Raw genomic sequence first — 21,364 nt, 5'->3', positions numbered from 1 at the left:
GGGCAGCAAGGTGCCGATCTGAAGGTGTGGGGAGGCTCTGTGTGCTCAGGTCTATCTCCAGGAGCCAGCCGATTCTTCCCTCTCAGGGCTAATTGCTGAGAAGCCAGGTCCAAGGACCGCATTTCTGGCTGGAAGGCCACAGGGGAATGAAAGTTACAGGGATGGGTAAGGATAATTGTGGCAGCAAGTTAAGCGGTGCTACCTGTAAGTAGGCTGCAAAGAGGCAGGATGCCAGCACTGAGAAAGCCCAACTTTGGGAGTTCGCTCAGGATGGGTACTGGATCAAGGGCTAAAAAGGGCCTTACTGGCTTGGTAACAAGGGGACTGGCTCCTCCACAAAGGGCAGAATGCTTCCAAGGCTGAGACCTGGTACAACTGTGTATCTATAAAAATCACCATTAACTTCTAAGCAGACAGACCGAGGCGGAGAAATGCCTGGACCATGAGGCAGCTCATTCTGGAGAAGTCCTAGCAGGACCATGGCATAGCAATACATGTCTAAAGGGGCTCATTCCTTACTAACCTTGGTCTAAATAGCATGCTGTGCCTATGTATTACCCAGCTGACTGTCACCATTGCACTCTTTTGTTAAAAGGTAACTTCCAGGGCCAGAAAAGTGAGCTGAAGTTGTTCTTGCTAATACAAAGCTTTTTGCATAATATGGCAGAAGACCTCCACGTCTTTACTTCCACCACCTGCCCCAAAATAGCAGCAAAAAAACAAACAGGGCTACCAAGGGGATGGATCTGTGGAACTGTTCTGTATCTTGATTATATCAATGCCAGTACCTTGGTTGTGATACTGTAGTATAGTTTTGCAAGATGTTACCACTGGGAGAAAATGGTAAATCCAATAATACATTCCATCTCTCTGTATCATTTCTTGTAACAGTATGTAAATCTACCATTATCTCAAAAAAAAAAAAGTTTACTTAAAAAATACATTGTTGGCTGCTTACAATGAGTGAATTTAGCTTCCACAACTCCCTGATTTCTTTTTCAGTCTATAATTTGAAAATTTTTGACACCAACTCAAATTATTTCCAATATGCTCAGTACTAAATTTTGTCAACAGATAAATGGATGTGGGAATATATGTATCATCAGAGAATATTTGAATTCTCTCTGAAATACTACAAGTTTTGATGTAATGCATAAAGATCCTAAGGGGAAAAAAATGAGTATCAAATTCAGTTTAACTAAACACAGGTAAGGGATAGTACAAAATATCTGTATGTATAAAAGGAATAAATTTTAAATTTAATCCATGATCCCCCCAATCCTAAAGTCAACACAAGGAAATTTCTACCTAAATTCTTAACTGACGAAGTAGAAAGGAAAGAACCTGGGGCTAACGGTTAGGCACCCTGGACTGCAGTCCTTTCTAGTTTACCCCCTAACTAATTTAGGGATATCTAACTTCTGTGTGCCTTGATTTTCTCATCTAGAAATGGGAAGGGATAAAACCTGCCTGACAATCTTACAGGGATTTGACAGGATTAAATAAAATAACAGATGTGAAAGCACTTTGAAAATTTAAAAACACTATAGCAAGTATTACAACTCCAGTGAAAATGAAAACCCCTAATTATCATGGTAATCTATAATTTGAGGAGACAGAAGTCTGGGGAAGCGAGCCTCTTTAATCTTTTAATTAAAGTTACAACAGCTGATTAACCTGATTCTTAAGACATTAATTAAGCTGTTTCCCTAATGCTTAAATTTGAAAGCCAACTGTTAAACTTAGTTCCCAGAAAGTGTCACAAAAAGATCTGAGGAAGAAAATCAATAGCTTCTACATAAATATTTCACCAATTATAATAGATTCCACGAAATTCAACTACAGTGCAAAGAAATCTTCAAATTCGCACACAATCTTTCAAGTTCCCTCAGTTAAAAAAGTACTGTACAAATGTGATAAGTCCAAATTCCCACCTCTGGATGACACAAATTATCAAAACTAAATGTATGTTGGCATCTATCAATACTAACAGATCTGAAAGCAAGAAACAATTGTCTGAGTGAATCCCATCCTTGAGAAGACTCAGCAGAAGATAATATCAGAAGATAACAGCTTCCTAGAGTATTCTGTGAAATGACCCAGTCATAAAAAACAATGAAAAAACACACTGGCGTTTCTAGTTTCATTTCACATTACACTTAGAATGTATAAACACGTTTTTATTACCATGGGTAAAAGTATTATTTTATTCCATACCTTCTGCCAAGGATCTGCTTTACTTTCATTACTGTATTTGAAATATTCCTCATTCTACTTTGTTTTGCTGCCAATCCAACAACCTGAAAAAGAGCAATATATTACAACGCACATAATTTTTTCCTTATTTCAAAGTTCAAAAATGAGGGGAACAGTACCTCTTCATTTTCTGAGTAAGCAACAACAGCTGGAGTAACTCTGTCACCTGCATCATTGGCGACCACATCAGCCCGGCCATCCTGGAGAAAAATACGCAACTGTATTAGTTCTTTTGTGATGAAATATACAGTCTCTTTAGATATATTCAGACATGGGTGGGCCAGTGTTACTCTGACATATATGTGGAGAGAAAAACTGCTTTATCATTATTTTAAACAAGTAGATTTAATTGTCCTTATCAATTTCCTAGATTTTAATTAAGATCAGAATTCCATGAAGAACTACCTCATTTTTTTCAGTCTGCTCTGCATAGTGGATAACAGAACAGACATAATAACCACCTATCTATGTACAATAACAAGCCTTATTGCGTTAAACTTCCTACTTCTCTTCCTTTCCCTATAAATGCATCTTTCTTCACTCTCTACATGTGATGAAGTAGCATTAAACCCTTTGGCTTTTCCTTACAAATCATTTGACATTTAAACGTGAGACTAGGATCAGGGCTGTCCCTCATTATTGCTCCTTCCACCTGCCCACTGATGACAGGAAGCCCCGAACTCCTAGTCAGGCTCTCTCATTTCCAGAAAGGACAACTGAATAGAGCACACACCATCATCTGGCTTCACACGCTTCGCGGGATCAACACCTCCAGTTCCAGAATGCGGCCACCCCGCGTTCTGGCCAACGTCCAGAAACCTTTCTTGGCCAACATCCAGAAACCTCCGGGTACCACACTTTCAGGTCCCCCTCGGGGCCTCCAGCGCCCGCGATGTCCCGGGTCCGCCCTCCCCTCGGGGCCTCCTGCGCCCGCGATGTCCCCGGTCCGCCCTCCCTCGGGGCCTCCTGCGCCCGCGAGGTCCCGGGTCCGCCCCCGCTCGGGGGCTCCTGCGCCCGCGAGGTCCCGGGTCCGCCCCCTCTCTGGGCCTCCTGCGCCCGCGAGGTCCCGGGTCCGCCCCCCCTCGGGGCCTCCTGCGCCCGTGAGGTCCCGGGTCCGCAGCGGCCTTCCTTGAGGAGCCGCGGGGGACGAGGCCAGGTCCGCACAGCTCTCACCCCGAAACTTCCCCACAGAATCACCTCTCCGCGCGACGTCCCCAGAACGGCGACACGCCGTTCACAGCCCCGCAGGAGACCAAAGGACTTGGCCTCGCACCCAGAGAACTGGGTACGCGCAGCCCAAGTCCCCGAGTCCCTCACCTTATAGACGGCCACACAGGCTGATGTGCAGCCTAGGTGAACCCCGATGGCCGCCATGAGGCGGCAGACACGGCGGTAGCAGTAACGACCGGTGGCCCCGGCCGCAAGAGCGCCAGGCCGCGGAACAGCCCCATCAGGCACCGCGGAGACTTCACGTTCCCGCCCGCCCACTGCGTCCGGTCCCTCCGCCGCGGCTTCCCGCGTCCCCGCCAATCAGCGTGAAGGTCCCGCCTTCCCCCTCGAGCAGTCAGCGAATAGCTTTACTGCGTCTCTCCCCGCCCCGCTGGGGAGGCACCGCGTGAGCGAGAGTGCGCACGCGCAGGTCGGGGAGGGAAAGGAAGCGGCTGCTCCGCTCCGCCCGCTTCCATGCCCTTTTTTTGAGAGCCAATGGAAACTCACGGTTGAGTTGCATCATGTGTCCCAGCAACTCCAGGCAGATTATTTTCCAACTCCGGGTCTGCGCTCCTGCGTCCTGGAGCAGCCCCCGGCGATAGCAGCGCGGCGGTTGATTTAACAGGCGGCGGCGAGGCGTTTGGAGTTGGCTCAGCATGTGGTGCGGGAGCCCAGCCGCAGTGGTGGCCTTTTGCGCCGGGCTTTGGGTCTCTAACGCGGGGCGGGCGCAGGGCCAGGAGGCCGGGGGGCGGCTGGGCGCCGACTGTGAAGGTGAGCGGTGTGAGACCTGCTTGCATGGCGGTGACACCGCGTCGCAGTGCAGCTGTTGTCGGCTTTGGCTTCTCTCGGGCCTGTCTATAAATAGCATTTCACTTAGGAAATACGGGCCCTGGCCGTGGCTTCCGATCGCCTTCGCCCAAGCCTAGGCAAAAGTTCGAGCCGGGCCCAGTGACACCTTCAGGCCGCGTTCTTGGTCTTGCTCGATTAAACTGCCTCAGAGCTGGTGGGTTTGGATTTGGATTCGATTTTGTGCAAACGCACGTAGAGGCAGACGACCCTGGCTCCAAAATGATTCTGCTGCCCTAACCGGCGAGACTTGCCTTTCCTTGCACAGAAGCCTTTCAAGTTCAAATTAGTTTATAACTCCCCAAAGGAGAAAACATGACAAATTGTAATTGAGTTGAAATGGCTTAAATCAGAGCACATAACTAACATTTGTTAGGACTTTACAGGGAAAAGTTTCTTAACAAAGGCGTACCTTAACTCCTTAGAAAGAGGAGGAATACAAAAAAAGATTCCTTTTCTGTTCACAGAATCTCAGCTGTGGACTTGCACTCAGAACAGGTGGGTCTACGTCCCACCCAGCCTTCTGGCTCTGAGGCCACTGTACCCGGTTCTGGCAAAATCAACGTGATAATACCTACAGCAGAGGGCTGGTAACGAGGTCAAAGGAGATAATTAGCTGTGCTACCTCCTTCCTCCTGGACTACTGTAGCACTTACCTCCGTGTTTCATTCATTAAAATAATTAGCTTAGATGTATATCCGCTTCACCCTTCTCTGAGCTTTCGAATCTATTCTTACATAACAGGAAATGGTAGGTTCACAATATATGTTTAATGAATGGGTGAGTATAGACTGTAATATAACTGAATAAAGTCTTAACAATTGGAGTCCAGTTTTCTATCAGCCCTGCAATAATTAAACTTTTCTCCAGAAATTTAAAATACCTACATGATGCTATTGTCAAACTTTAGATATAGATATTTGTTCAGCCAAGTTATAATTTTCAGTTAAAGATCCCTTATAACTGGGTACTATACGTTTAAAGCAGAATTTGTGAGGCACAAACAGTTGACTGGCTTAATCATCAGTAATTTAATTGCTGGAGCTTCTACTTAAAAACATTTCAGAAGAGCCAGAGCCTCTGGATTAATTGTGAAGCTTCTAACATCTTTCTTGAATTTATTACAGCATATTGTGATTATTAACTTGCATGTCTCAGTAACCTGGGTGTATATTTCCTTATATTTTCCTTTTCCACTGTAGAATCACAACAAAGGAAATACTGGTTTTAGAACAAAAAGAAATAGAGTCTAGATCTGGCTCTGTTTCAGCTTATGAGTCTTTATCATTCGCCAATTAATTTTCCCTCAGTGTATAAGATTAAAATTCTATACATACTGTAGGGCAAATTTCCATTCTTATCTTGACTACTCTGTGGCATGGGACACCAATGACTTCTTTTATCAGTAAAAAACTGATAGTTGGGCTTCCCTGGTGGCACAGTGGTTGAGAGTCCGCCTGCTGATGCAGGGGACACGGGTTCGTGCCCCGGTCCAGGAAGATCCCACATGCTGCAGAGCGGCTGGGCCCGTGAGCCATGGCCGCTGAGCCTGCACGTCTGGAGCCTGTGCTCCGCAACGGGAGAGGCCACAACAGTGAGAGGCCCGCATACCGCAAAAAAACAACAACAAAAAAAAACCCCTGATAGTCCATGAACCACCTGGGACCTATTAATGTATTTTATTAAGTTCACATAGTGTTTTGAAAAAAAACATCTAAATTAATTGGCTATATTTTAAACTTGGGAGATGTCATTTTAAAAAGTTCAGATTTCTGGCTTATCTTGAAAACCAGGTGACCAGTCAAGACTAGCCCATATGTCCATATAGTGGGAACTGATGGTGGCTGCTCTTTTTAGAAAGGACATGTGTTCTTTAGGTTTTTGTTTTTCCTAAACTTGGATTGCTTTACCCATTCATTTTACTTGCCTGGGCCCTGTGAATATTCAAGTTTATGACTGCTTTAGGTCATGTGAAGCTTACTGAAAAAAAAAATGTAAACGTTTCTGAATTTATTTAAAAGGATTGTATTATGGGGCTATTAATTTTTTTTTACTTTGAAATAATTATACATTCACTTATGGGACTAATTTTAATAAACAAAACCCTATGACATAAATAAAAAGACTATGGTTATCTGGTTATAGCAATAAATGCATGCCAGGATCCTTAACTTACTAATTTGTTAGGTGATTTATAGTGAGATTAATCTCACAAGCTTCTTAGATAGCCTCATCCACCAGAGGGCAGACAGCAGAAGCAAGAACTACAATCCTACAGCCTGTGGAATGAAAACCACATTCACAGAAAGATAGACAAGATGAAAAGGCAGAGGGCTATGTACCAGATGAAGGAACAAGATAAAACCAGAAAAACAACTAAATGAAGTGGAGATAGGCAACCTTCCAGAAAAAGAATACAGAGTAATGATAGTGAAGATGATCCAGGACCTCAGAAAACGAATGGAGGCAAAGATTGAGAAGATGCAAGAAATGTTTAACAAAGACCTAGAAGAATTAAAGAACAAACAAACAGAGATGAACAATACAATAACTGAAATGAAAAATACACGAGAAGCAATCAATAGCAGAATAACTGAGGCAGAAGAACGGATAAGTGACCTGGAACAGAATAAAGAAAAAAGAATGAAAAGAAATGAAGACAGCCTAAGAGACCTCTGGGACAACATTAAACAACATTCACGTTATAGGAGTCCCAGAAGGAGAAGAGAGAGAGAAAGGACCTGAGAAAATATTTGAAGAGATTATAGTGAGATTAGTCTCTTCGTGTAAGCCCACAACAGCATCCTTCCCATGACAGGGTGATCATGTTATTTCCTCACTAAATATCTTTCAGTGATCTCCCAATTTCCTCCAGGGAGGTGCTTCTCCTTTGTTCTCCCACACTATCTAGTACATGTCTCATAGTGGAGAAATCGTTTTGGTCTCCTCCATGTGTGCATTCCTTGACAGTCAAGACCGTTTCTCTCACCACATCATCTCCAGTGGCTACCATGGTGCGGGGCATAAGGTAGGCACTCAATTCTGTTGAAAACATGTACGCACATATGCTGCAATAAAATATTATATAGCTTTTAGTGAGTCAAAAGTGTATCTTTCAAAGTACAAGTTAGAATTCCCAACACCCACCCTCTAGGTAATACATTGACAACAGAGCAACAGTTAAGGTGTAGAAATCATCTGAAGGTATATTGTGGGAGTAAAGACAGAGCTTTGAGGCATCAGGACACAGGGTTTCTTTTTCAGGAAGAGGAGAATTACAGGTCACCAGGAGGCTTTAACGATGGTTTATGCATGGATCATTACAGTAGGTGTCTCCCTTGCGTACTTGGTCTTTTGCTAATTAAACTTAGCAAAATACGTGTTGGCAAATGTCTCGTTTTCCTCATTCTATCAGTAGCATTTCACACAGCTGATCAGTCAGTCCCTCCATTTTAACACTTTCTTTGCTTGTCTTCTGGGACACACTCACTCTTTGTTCTCATCCTCCCTTACTGGCTGCTCCTTTCAGTCTTTTTCTGGTTCTTTCCATCTTTCCAATTTCTAAACAATGGAGTTTCACAAGACTGAGACCCAGGATCTCTCCCTTTTGTGTGGTCTCATCCCACAAAGATCATTTTAATGTTGATGACTTACAAATTTAGTATTTGTCCTAGAATTCACCCCTGAACTCCAGATTTATATCCCCAGCAGCTCTTTACTGTTTGCAGTGTCAGACATTATATTAGGGGTCTCCAGAGGAACAGACCAATAGGATATATACATACATCCAGATAGATTTATTATAAGGAATTGGCTCTCCTGATTATGGAGGCTGAGATGTCTAAAATTTGCAGTGTGGGCCAACAGGCTGGCGGCCCAGGAGAGCCGATGGTGCAGAAAGCAGTCTGCTGGAGCATTCCCTCATGCTTTTTTGTTCTATTCATGCCAATCCTTTGTGTTCTATTCAGGCCTTCAACTGATTGGATGAGGCTTATCCACCTTATGGAGGGCAATCTGTTTTAGCCAGAGTTCACTGATTTAAATGTTAATCTCATTCAAAAACACCCTCCAAGTGGACACATAAAATTAATCGTCACATTTGTCTAGAAGTATCGCAAAGTTCACATGTCAAGACTGAATTCCTGCTGGTCTCCACAAACTTGCTTCTCCTGCAGTCTTACCAATTCAGCAAATGGCAACTCCCCTCTTGCAGTTTCTCAGGCCCAAATCCTTGGGGTCATTCTTGATTTGTGTCTCCGCCCGCTGCTGCCGCCCCCGCCCCCACCCCCACCCCATGCCACATCCAATCCATTAGTAAATTCTTTTGGCTCTGCCTTCAAAATACATCCAGAATCCAACCATTCTCATCACCTCCAATGCTCCCACCCTGGTCCAAGGTATGCAGCTATTTTAAGAAACTCCAAATGGTTATGCCTGCTTTCATTCTGGCTACCCTGCAGTCTATTCTCCAAAGAACCTCCAGAGGCATAATTTAAAAGTAATGTCCGATCACTGCACCCTTTTGCTCAAAACCTTTAATGGCGTGCCTTCTCAGAGTAGGACCCAGAGCCCTTACCATGACCTCAAAGCCCTAGATGACCTGGCATGCTGCTGTTCATTTGACCTCATTTTCTACCATCCTCCCTCTTGGTGGGAGGGAGGCTCACTTATGGTTCTTGGACCTGCCAAGGACATGCCTACATTGTTCTTCCCTCTGCCTGGAGGGGTCTTCCCTAGCACTCCACTTAAGGTGTTCTCCCACTTCCTTAAGCTTTAAGCTCAAACACGACTTTATCTGAGAGACCTTCCCTGACCACCCCATTTAGAATAATACTATTACCTTATACTATTACTCTATCCTCCTTACCAAATTTATGTTTCTTCACAGCCACAAGATGCTTTTATTTATTCACCAGAATGTAATCCCTGAGAGTAAGAGCTTTGTTTTTCCAACAACCTGTAGAATACTGTCTGGCACTTACTGATTGCTCAATAAATATTTGTTAAAACCACGACACGGCTATATTATATTTAGCGTTCTGTTCCTATTAAATAGCATTAGGAATGAATATGACTTCATGTTCTAAAAACTGACATTTCTGGTCGTCTAGCTGAAAACAACTGAAAACACTGGATAAAATAAAAATGTGAAAATGTTAAGTGTGAGTTAGTAAGGCATACCCAGAGGCCAAAAACAATGTGAAAGTGAAAACCAAAAGAGGTAAAGGGACCCCTGAAGCTGGGATTTTTCTTGAGGGTATTTGCCACCCAGGCAATTTAAACTTAGATTTTCATGGATGTAAAATAAAGAGAATGAATAAAATAAAAAGAATAATGACATAGCCCAGAACCTTCCCAAGTTAGGTGTGTCATACTGGATCCTCCCCCAATTAGTTTGGAACCCCAGAGAGCTAGACTTTCATTATAAAAGGTGACCTGGAAATAACCACAATTCTACCACCATTCTTTAGAGACTAAAAGAAATTGCAGTACTTGAACTTTTTACTGAATAAAAGGTAAAACAAAAATGTCTCTTGATCACGCATACTCACAAGCTACCACACATATGCATTGAAGCCCAAATGGACACAGCCAACCCGGGTGATCCAAAACGTCTCAAACTGAGAATTTAGTTTACAGGGATTTCAAGTAGGCATCAGCAAATGTTAATCTCACATAGGAATCCACCTTCAATCCAGTCCCACAAAATTCTAATAATTCCCACAAAGTTCTAAGAAAGAAAGCTCACATTCGGAAAAATCACAAACCCATGGGAAGAAGAGCACCGTAAGTAACAGCCAGTTGAGACAAGAGACAGAAGAAGCATACCTGGACAGGCTTCAGGTTTTACAATTATCAGGCACTGAATATAAAATATTTTTATTATATTTAAAGAAATAAAGGAAGGGATTGAAAATATGAATAAAGGGCAGGAGGCTATTAAAAATGTCCAGACAGGGCTTCCCTGGTGGTGCAGTGGTTGAGAGTCCACCTGCCGATGCAGGGGACGCGGGTTCGTGCCCCGGTCTGGGAAGATCCCACATGCCGCGGAGCGGCTGGGCCTGTGAGCTATGGCCGCTGAGCCTGCGCGTCCGGAGCCCGTGCTCCGCAATGGGAGAGGCCACAACAGTGAGAGGCCCGCGTACCAAAAAAAAAAACCAAAACAAAAAATGTCCAAACATATTTGGAAAAGAACCAAATAAACATGTACAAATAGAAAGTAGTGAGATTAACCGCAGACTAGACACAGCTGAGAAAAGAATTAGTGAGTTAGAAGACTGAAGAAATTGTCAAGAAGGAATCACTGAGCAATTAAGAGAATAAAAATATGAAACAGAGATAAAGGTACAATGCAGATCAAGAGAAAAATTCCCACATATGTTAACTGGACTTCCAGAAGGAGAAGAGAGCGTGTACGGGTGGAGCAAAAGAGATGATAGCTCATTTTTCCAAACGGATGAAAGTCATCAATCCACAGGTTTGGAAGTCCAGTATATTCCAAACAGTATAAATAAAAATACTTCCACATCTAACCATATCAGAAGGAAATTGCAAAACACAAAAGGAGAAAAGAGAAAATCTTAAACACAGAGAAAGAAGACTGATGAACTTAAAGGGAATGGCAATTAGACTGTCGGGTGATTCAACGTTGAAAGGCCCAAAGCCACAGCTAGTAAATATTAACTAGTAAAGCCAGGATTTGGACCCAGAGAGTCTGGCTTCAGAGCCAAAGCACTGAATCCCTACCTATACTGCTTTCTGAGTGTGGAGTTGGGAACTAATTTATTTAAGGCAATATTAAAAATAAAATTAGAACAATGAAGTAATATACAAATTATTCAAGAGCTTCTGGTTATTCTTAAGTCTTAACTCATGACAACATGTATTTTATTCCTAGGTAGCAATTCTCCCCTAGTACCGGTACCAGCAAGACTAATCTGGTGTCTTTTTTTCCTTCCAAAATCAAGCGGGAGCAGATAATGTAGGACTGCCTTCAGTTCTAGAAGGTGTGGATGGAACTGCTGAAAATAATGTTCCTAGCCCGCTGATAATTTAATAATTCCACTAACTTGATTTTAAACTTTATTATTATCTTTTCTAAAACGTTGTAGCTCTTTTCCTGCAGGTGACATTATTATATTTTTCAAGTACTAAGTTAAGGAGTAAATACTCAAGTTAAAAGACAAAGATTGTAAGCCTACATAAAAACATCCAACCAAATGCTTTTTACAAGAGATGGGTCTGGGCAAAAGAGTTAAATCTTTCTCTTCCACGGGAAAAAACTATAATAAATATCTAAGACTAAAAATAAAATTAGGAATTAGCCACACAAATATGTTATTTAAAATTTGTAAATTCCAAAGGAATCAGCTATAAGAGTTGAAAACGAAAGCTTTGAGTTTGGGGAAATGGGGAAGGGGAGACAAGGGACACTATTTTTCAAACTGAACATTTTATAACTCGCTGGCTTTAAACTTGGTGTGGGGTGGGGGAGGGACAGAGAGGGAGAGAGAAGAGACCTGGAAACTACAAGTATAAAAATTATTTTAGAGTGTTTTTCTTAAACAGGAGTGGAGAAATGGGATGTGATGTTGAGAGAGGTTGTGTTGCTTTTAAGATATAAGAATTAACAGCATGTTAATGGAAACAAGACAGGAGAGAGAGGGCAGAGGTGCAGAAGCAGGGAGTTGATAGGATCTACTTTAGCAGGTGGAAGGGTTGTCACAGTTCATTCATAGAATTAAGGTAGACTGTGCTGATACACGTGTTGTAGATGTGGTGGCAGAGCAAGCGAGAGTTCTTTCCTGTTGCTTTTTTTTTCCCTCAGAGAGATAGGAAGCACCACCATCGCTGAGGATGGGGTGGAGGTGTGACACAAGGTTTGAGAGAGCTGCGCAATTGTCCTCTTGGGAGTGGGAGAGAGTGAGAATGAGGTCAATGTAGTAGGATTGTTGGGAGCACTGATGGCTCACTGAAATGAGCGGTCATGAATTTACAGTGAGACCAGTGAGTACGGCTGTGCTATTTCCTCCAGCCATGTTCAGTGAGTATAGGTGCAAAGTTTTAACCCGGGTTAGGATTTTGCTGGGTGAGTCCAACAAGGGAGAGAGATGCAAGGGAGTTCAGTTTGTGTGCAAAGGAGTTATTATAATGTTGAACCACGGAATCTAAGCTGGGTGGGGAAGCAGGGTGAAGTGGTGGCAGAATCAATGAATAGTATGACCTGGCGGGATCAGGGAATTGTTTACCTTGGGGTGTTAGAGGATGTGAGCTGGAAAGATGGGAGATGATGATCAGACAATGGGATGTTTCCACTGAGATTATAGAGGTTATAGTCATTGGTAATGACTGGACCTAAGGGTATGACCATGGTGATTTTTCATGTATTTTGGATATTAATCCTTCGTCAGTTTATAAGTTGTAAATATCTTCCTCCAGTTTGTGGCTTGTCTTATCATTTGCTTATGATTTCTTTTGCATTAAAAAACTGGTTAATTTTGATGTAATCAAATGTATGATCCGTGTTTTGGTCTCTTCTTTAAGAAATCCTTCTCTATCCTGATGCCATAAAGATGTTTTCCAAAGGTTTCTTCTAAAACTTTTGTAGTGTTGCTCTTCCCATATGTCTTTATTCACCTGGGATTCACGTCTGTGTGTAGTTTTGGATAGGTGTCTAAGTTTAACTTTTTCCATGGCAGGTGGTCCTAGTACCATTTATTGACTAGCCCATTTTTCCCCCACTGATTTTCAGCATCACTTCTGTACTCTACCAAGCTCCTCTAGATTTGTGGATTTGTTTCTAGACTCACTAGTTTGTTCCACTGGTCTATTTCTGTGCCAGTCCCACAGTGTTTCAAATGCTATAGCTTTAGAATTAGGTCTTGATATCTGATAAGGTCAACTCCCCAACCTCCTTCTTCTTCAAGTACTTCTTGACTTTCATTTGCTCTTGTTTTTTCATCTGTATTTTTGGATCAGTTTATCAAATCTATAAAAAAGCCTATTGAGATTTTCATTAGAAGAGCATTGAGTTTATCGATCTACTTAAAAATAATTATCATCCATAATATTGAATCTTCCCATCCATGAACATGGCTATTCTTCCCATTTCTTAGGTCTACTTTTAGGTCTTTTGATACAGTTTTCTAATTTCTTTCCTTCAGAGTCTTGCTATACTATGAAATTTATTCCAGGTTACCCTAGAATTCGCCACTCTTCCTCATGCTATTTCCCTAAAATTCTTTCTAATGTGAGGGCTGCTGTTTTCCGGCATATGCTCTGGCCTCCATGTCCTTCTCTGATTGCTTGGACACTTCCCCTTTGGGACAACAACGTGGGAAAGCAGCCTCCTTCTAATTCATAGTACCCTAGTGGATAAGCATGTGGGCCCAGAGGGAGACCATCTGGGGTCAAACTCCCTCTACCACTTACTGGGCAAGCTCACTGGCCTCTCTCTGACTCAGGTTCTTCTTGTGTAAAATGAGGATAGTAATGTATCTACATCCGAGTTTTGTTCTGAGACTTGAATAAGTTGATCCACGTAAAGTACTCAGAACAGTGCTAACCAATGGTAACTGTGGTTGTTCTTATTGCCTGTGCCTCTTCTGAGGGTCATCTCTTCACTGACTCTGGACCGTGGGATTGAATATGATTGTTCCGACTGGGGTTCAAACTGGAACATACAGGCAGATGCAGACTACCAAGGGGCTTCATTCCAGACACATGTTCTGTTTTTTCTCTATACTTTAAACAAAGCTGTCCCAAGCATCATATCCCAGAGGAGGCAATATTTTCTTTTAGGGTGAGTGACATTTTGTGGGAAAGTTCTCCTATTAAGTGGAACTTGGTTCCACAGATTGACGGATTGATTCAATAAGCTCATGTTATTCAAGGCCCAACACTAAGCTAAAAGCTACAGGCCTGAAACCATTCTTAACATATGAATTTAATTTGTCACAATGCGTTGAATCATACTTACTTTTTTATTTGGTGGGAGAAACATATACATAGGTGTGGTAGTGGTGATATTGTACACAAATACATAATTTATTTGTTCCTTCTAGTGTGTCAAGAATTCTTGAACCGATTCTACAACTCCTTGATAGCCAGAGGAGTCAACTTTTCTCTGGACACCATAGAAAAAGAATTGATCAGCTTTTGCTTGGATGTCAAAGGAAAAGAAAACCGCCTGGTATGGTAAATCTTCACCTTTCATTTTCTCCCTGTGCTCGGAGAAAACTGCTAATCGTTTCATTTCTCATCTTGAATTTAATGTTCTCCTTCTTCGATGCTTGCCTCAAGCCTGCTCACTGCAGAAAGCAAGCAGAAATTGATCTTTCAGGGAAATGGAGTCAATGTATTTTCATCTAGAATATGTCTCATTTCATTTGGCTTTTTGAAAAAACCATAGGCAACCAATCCCACGATTTCTTAAAGGAAATTATACAACTGAATTCCTAATGAGAATTTACTGTCCTGAGTTAAGAGTGGGTAGACTTTCCACTTCTTATCAAGACAATTAGTGAAACCTATCAAAATATTTTTACATCATTATTTATGCATAATTAATGAAGTACTTTTATTATCTTGTAATGGTGTTTCCTGGGTATACACAAATGACCTGTTTCAATATACTGTTTTTACATCACTAAAGACAAGCTTGGGCCAATTCATTTTGCCTAAAATCGTCATGTTGAATCTGTCAGTTAAATTTTCCTCGTTGACTGCTCACCACTGACACACTGTAAAAGTCTCAGCATTTGTCTGCACCATTAAGCTTTATATTTTGAAATGTCAAACGCTTGTCAGGGAGCTTGAAAGGCAGTAGAACATGATGGAACAGGGCATGGACTCCAGAGCCAAAAGGCTAGATTTTTAAATTAATTCGGTCTTTTCTTCTCACTAGTTGGGTGACCTCCAGTTGGCTTGGGTGTAAAATACTAGTACCTACGTCACAGGATTGTTATGAGAATTAAATACATCAATACCTTTAAAGCCCTGAGAACAGTGTGTCGGCGCAGATAAAACATTTAGCAAGTGTTAGCTCTTATCAGTAGTCTTTAAGCATCATGTGAATTGCAGGGCGCTTCTAATTAGGCTGATCCTGGGAACGCAGCCATTGGTTTTCTGGTGTCTTCGCAGGGGTTAAATTTAAAAGCTGGGCCACAAAAACTAGGTTAACCTCTTTCTCACTTCTTGAAACTATACTACTTGCTTTTTTTCAGTGTCTGGGCCCCTAAAGTCTCTTCATTCCCCTTCAGTGCTACTATCTAGGAGCAACAAAAGATGCGGCCACAAAGATCCTAAGTGAGGTCACTCGCCCAATGAGTGTGCACATGCCTGCGGTGAAGATTTGCGAGAAGCTGAAGAAGATGGACAGTCAGATCTGCGAGCTGAAATATGGTATAACGGAGTCAAATGTTTTTTTCCCCAAATGTCCAGCATATTGCCAATTCTGTAAACATAGGGCCAGTTTCTAAAAAGTCAGCGTTAGAAAGAAAGAAGCTCGACACTTGCTAATAGGGTGCTGGACTGCTGTGTGGTGCCTAGTGCCATCTGAACTGCTTGGGGGAAGAGAAATGAAATCTGACACAGTCAGCATTAGGTAAAACTGCCCACCCAAATGGCAAAGTTTAACCTCTAAAATCACCAAGGCGTTGTCAACTACATATGTCAAGGAAGAGTTCAGAATTTCAAGGGAGCAGCTACTCGTGGTGAATTAGCTCCTGGTAACCTATTAAGACAAAAGCTGCATCTATTCAAAGGTGATGTAAGGACTCTGAAGTTTTAAATGGGACTCTAACGTTCTTCCTAGAGCTATCATTCTGCCAGCCTCAACTTTTAGGAAATAGGTTATTCACATCAAAGCAGGTTTTACCTGACGAAATAGCCTTATCAAGGGTGCCTAAAATAAACAGCCAGAAAAGGAAGATGTCCTATTTAAAACATTATCCTTGGCCTTATAAATTTTACATACATAGATCTATTCTTATACAGAGGATTTGTATCTGGGCCAGTCTTTCGGGTAGATTGATTAGGTATCATAAAAGGCTGGAGGGGGACTTCCCTGGTGGCCCAGTGGTTAAGACTCTGTGCTCCCAAGGCAGGGGGCCAGGGTTCAACCCCTGGTCAGGGAACTGGATCCTGCATGCCACAACTAAAGATCCCGCATGCTACAAGGAAGATCCTGAGTGCGCAGCTAAGACCCGGTGCAGCCAAAGAAATAAATAAAATAAAAGGCTGCGGGATTCCCCACTTAGCCTATCCTAACACCTGTAATTCCACCAGTAGAAATCCATTTCCTTTGCTTATGTCATTGTTTGATGTTACATACCTGGCATAGTCTTGTAAACTACCTAAGTAATTAGCACCCAACTCTGAATTACTTTAGTCTTACTTTCCAGCATAGCTGTGTAATATAAGCCTATGCACCATAGTTACACAGATGTCTTTAAATAGGTTTAAGGTCAGAAGATGCCAAAGACAAACTGTTTCTCAAATGGCCAAGGGCAGGCCCTAACTTCCAGGGTGGTTGATGAGGCAGATTTATTTTTTTATTGGCTTTCAAGTAATGAAGTAGAGGCAGGAAGCACTGAGTCCATATAAACGATAGCCCCCAAAGGGACAAAACTGTCCTGATTCTTCCATTCAACAAATTTCTTTTGAATAGCTTTTACTATGAGCAAGGGATCTTACTGGGATCCTTGAATAATAGAAAAATTAATCAGATATTATTGAGAAGAAGAGAGTACTTATTAATGTTTTGGCAATGCTGGCCACTAGAGGCCCTTGGGGAGCCATGGACTAGATTTACTGTTGGTATTGACCTTTTCCCTGTAGTTTTAGGGAGTCATAGAGGATTCCCCCTTTTAAAGTTAATGCCAAATGCCAAATCCTCTAGAATAACCTGAAGAAACTACCAACACTTGCAAGAAAGTATTTTCTTCCTTCAACCATTTATCTTGAATAGACCACTAGTTCTAAATTCTTCCCAGCTTATATTTGGCAGGAAAGTTGAGACTGAACAGGGGCCTTTGAGCTGTGTAGTATTAATAATTTGGGCTATAAAAGTTTCTACTCCTAAAGGTATTTTGTCATGTCAGGCAGGAAATTAACAGACAAGGTAAGTGTAGACTTGGATTATGTTTTCAATTAGGAAGGTGTTATTTGGTTTTTGACCTGAAAGAATGTTTTCGCTTGCTCTGTTTTTTATTTTTATAAATTTATTTTATTTATTTATTTTGGCCGTGTTGGGTCTTCATTGTTGCACGTGGGCTTTCTCTAGTTGTGGCGAGCAGGGGCTACTCTTCGTTGCAGTGCACGGGCTTCTCATTGTGCTGGCTTCTCTTGTTGTGGAGCACGGGCTCTACGTGCGTGGGCTTCAGTAGTTGTGGCACACAAGCTCAGTAGCTGTGGCTCGCGGGTTCCAGAGCACAGGCCAAGTAGTTGTGGTGCGTGGGCTTAGTTGCTCTGCGGGATCTTCCTGGACCAGGGCTCAAGCCTGTGTCCCCTGCATTGGCAGGTGGATTCTTAACCACTGCGCCACCAGGGAAGCCCTTTGCTCTGATTTTTAAAAGAATGGGAATCACTACTAAAAAATGTAAGGATTCTCTGGAGCAGAGTGTAGCTGACCCTCCAAATAAAAAAGCCTTTAAAATCCAACTTTTATTTATTTATTTCCAGCTTTACTGAGATGTAATTGACATATAACAGTGTGTAAGTTTAAGGTGTACAATGCATTGAGTTGATATACCTCTATCTTGCAATATGATTACCGTGTTAGCTAACAGCTCCATCATATCACATAATTACCGTTTCCTTTTTTGTGATAAGAATATTTAAGATCTACTCCTTAGCAACTTTCAAATATGTAATACAGTATTCTTAACTATAATCACCATTTTGCTGTTCTTTTTTCAGGATTGCTTGGGCAATTCAGGGTCCTTTGTCATTCCATACAGATTTTAGGATTTTGTTTTTCTATCTCTGTAAGAAGTACCACTGGCATTCCGGTAGGGATTGCACTGGTTCTGTACATTGCTTTGGATGGTATGGACATTTTAACAATAAGAATTCTTCCAAACCACAAACACAGGATCTCTTTCCATTTGTTTGTGTCTTCTTCAATTTCTTTCATCAAAATCTTGTAGTGTTCTGTGTATAGATCTTTTACCTCCTGATTAAATTTATTCCTAAGTCTAAAATCCAACTTTTAACTTAGGGTACACTGACTGGAAGTTCTGATAAATCACTTGACAACTATGTTAGGTTATTAAAAGGCTTTTAAATGCCATGTTCTACTATGTAGGGAAAAAAAAGGAGTGCTTCAAGAGGTCAAGCTGAAAAAGTCCTAGGCTGCCACTAATTGTAAAATAAGTCAACTTAAACGCTGTATCCATGTTCAGGCACACCCCTGGTGGTGAGGAAGGGGGAAGGAGACTTTCCTTCGAAAGAGAAAAATTGCCCCTTTCTCATGGGGAAATCAGAATCACAAGTATATTATAGATGAGCTTAATTATTTTTCTATTTTTGGGCTTGGCAATAGAGAAGTAGCTGAGTTCTTGACAGCCTTGGCAGATAATCTGTAAACAGGGAAACAATAGTCTCGCTAGAGGAGTTAGATGTTGGTGACAGGTATTATTGGCAAGAATGTTAGGAGCCAGATTGGCTGGTCCCGAGGCACCAGCCTTAGAGAGGTGGCTGTACCCGCAAAGGTCTGTCAATAAACCCTGTGATGATTTGGGGAATCCCAGTGGAGGGGTGGAGGGGTCAGGTGAGTTTAAGCAGAGATCCAAAACAATTAAGGATCAGTGATAACGCTCCTAATTTTCTTCATGGGTTTGGGTTTCTTTAAATTTGTATTTAAAAACCAGTTTAAATTCTTTAGATTGTATTTAAATTCTTTAAATTTAATTTAAAAACTAATTTGTATTAGTGCTTTGTAATATGTGTGCTCATCTGTTTTACCACAGACATATCCCATATAAAAGTGAATCGTAACTTTCTAGCTAGTTACAATCTATGGCTTTCAGTTGGCCGCACACACAGGGCCATCCCAAGGTACCGCCTTTTATTGATTCCGTTCTTCTCACCTTAGGAGCAGCAATTAGGATGCGGTGCTATTTGTTTTATGAACGTTGATCTTGAGAAGCCATGGAGTGGTAGCAAAGACTGCAAAGCTACACAGGCCCTGTTTTGAAGCGAGTATAATTCCACGGAAAGGAAGTCCAACAGATCATGAGTTATCCCAATAGCTTTGCATATGATACATTTTTCTTAGGTATGTCTTGTTTTCCATAGACACCGGAACTGTTCCCCACTTTGAATCACAGGGTAGTCAGCACCAAGATAAGTAACACTGTTTGCTTTTCTAAGTGTTTCATAGTTGGTTTTGTTTTTTAAAAATTGTGCTTTTCCTTTTTGTCATGAAGAAAAAAAATTGGATTTGGCATCAGTGGACCTGTCCAAGATGAGAGTAGCAGAGCTGAAACAGATACTGTACAGCTGGGGAGAAGAGTGCAGGGCCTGTGTGGAAAAAACCGACTATGTGAATCTCATCAAAGAACTGGCACCCAAGTACACAGCGACGTACCCCAAAACAGAACTCTGACCCCCAGAAGCTGGTGCACCACTGATTGTGATTAGAGACAAAATGCCTCTCTAGGATACGGACGCGTTTGTTGAGAGGAACCAGGAATTGCAGTGTGTGTGGTCTCAGACTTCTTGTTTTGATATTACACCTCAGAATTGGTTACCTGGGTTTATAAGTAGAACTGCTAGTATTAGTGGTTTCTTAAATCTGCAGTGTACCAGAACCTACAAGTGCCTTTCTCATGATTTTCTTGTATGTGAGTTACCATTGCCTATCTCCTAAAACGGGGAAAAGTGAACCACTGAAAAATCGGTGTAGTAAATTGATTCTAAGCAAGAAGAGAGTGCTCAGAGGTTCCTATCTATGCACTAATTTTTTTTTTTTTTTTTTTTTTTTTTTTGCGGTACGCGGGCCTCTCACTGTTGTGGCCTTTCCCATTGCGGAGCACAGGCTCCGGAAGTGCAGGCTCAGCGGCCATGGCTCACGGGCCCAGCCGCTCCGTGGTATGCGGGATCTTCCTGGACCGGGGCACGAGCCTGCATCCCTTGCATCGGCAGGTGGACTCTCAACCACTGCGCCACCAGGGAAGCCCCTGTGCACTAATTTTTAATTAAATATGTTGGATTAGAGAAAGACAAATATCATATGCTATCACTTATATGTGGAACCTAAAAAAAGGGTACAAATGAACTTATCCACAAAACAGAAATAGAGTCAAAGACATAGAAAACAAACTTATGGTTACCAGGGGGTAAGTGGGGGGAGGGATAAATTGGGAGATTGGGATTGACATAAACACACTACTATATATAAAATAGATAACTAATAAGGACCTACTGTATAGCACAGGGAACTCTACTCAGCCATAAAAAGGAACGAAATTACATCACAGTACTCTGTAATGACCTATATGGGAAAAGAATCTAAAAAAAGAATGGATATATGTATATGTATAACAGATTCACTTTGCTGTACACCTGAAAGTAACACAACATTGTAAATCAACTGTACTCCAATAAAAGAAAATGTTGGATCATGACAAAAGAAATGATGTTTAGCTTATCTAACTCCCAACTTCAACCCAAATGATAACCTGGCATAATCAGAAGTCTTTTAAAAAGTAAACTTTGTGTTTTTAACTGTAAATCACTCTACCTTCTAGCTCTCTTTGGTATCAGAAATAGGAGGGCAGGAAGCACTACTTGAAATTAGTGTTTCCTAGGTGAAGAAAACCTTTTTAAAACCTATTTAAACCTACTTAGAATAGATCAAGAATCCACATGAGTACAGCCAACATTTTAGGGAATTGTATCCACACTCACACTGTTAACTGAACCAAGCTCAAAGTCATTTGCCCGGCTTCCTATCACACATTAGACAAGCTTTTGATAGAGGATTAAAGAATATTAACAGCACCTGTGGACAACATGGAGCTTTATGGTTCTTAATGCTATTTTATCA

At 41.7% G+C, this 21,364-nt stretch overlaps 2 protein-coding genes across 13 annotated transcripts in view; one reads left to right on the top strand and one right to left on the bottom strand.

Moving 5' to 3' along the window:
* Nucleotides 1-3,868, bottom strand: part of LOC113628367 (heat shock 70 kDa protein 14) — a 35,076-nt gene extending 31,208 nt beyond the window's left edge. For 6 of the 12 annotated variants that reach the window (XR_003436029.1, XM_027121927.1, XM_027121925.1 and 3 more), the window contains exon 1: nucleotides 2,218-2,300. Coding sequence is in view for 2 of the 12 variants with exons in the window: in XM_027121930.1 (XP_026977731.1) it covers nucleotides 2,218-2,300; nucleotides 2,376-2,456; nucleotides 3,574-3,630 (221 nt within the window). In the remaining 10 variants the exon portion in view is untranslated. Of the gene's footprint in view, nucleotides 1-2,217; nucleotides 2,303-2,375; nucleotides 2,457-3,573 lie in introns of those variants that run through there. The other 6 variants (XM_027121930.1, XM_027121929.1, XM_027121932.1 and 3 more) reach the window with 6 other exon arrangements.
* Nucleotides 3,869-4,039: 171 nt separating this feature from the next.
* On the top strand, nucleotides 4,040-20,364 carry CDNF (cerebral dopamine neurotrophic factor). The gene is made up of 4 exons (XM_027121920.1): nucleotides 4,040-4,236; nucleotides 14,376-14,503; nucleotides 15,573-15,714; nucleotides 19,743-20,364. Exons 1-4 carry the CDS (start codon nucleotides 4,122-4,124, stop codon nucleotides 19,919-19,921), a joined length of 564 nt encoding a protein of 187 aa, XP_026977721.1. The 5' UTR covers nucleotides 4,040-4,121; the 3' UTR covers nucleotides 19,922-20,364.
* Nucleotides 20,365-21,364: the final 1,000 nt, after the last annotated feature.

Source organism: Aethalodelphis obliquidens, unplaced genomic scaffold, assembly GCF_003676395.1.
Source record: "Aethalodelphis obliquidens isolate GAN/ISIS:26980383/991018 unplaced genomic scaffold, ASM367639v1 scaffold23, whole genome shotgun sequence".
Classification (NCBI taxonomy): Eukaryota; Metazoa; Chordata; class Mammalia; order Artiodactyla; family Delphinidae; genus Aethalodelphis; species Aethalodelphis obliquidens.
This window is presented reverse-complemented; position numbering and strand designations above follow the sequence as displayed.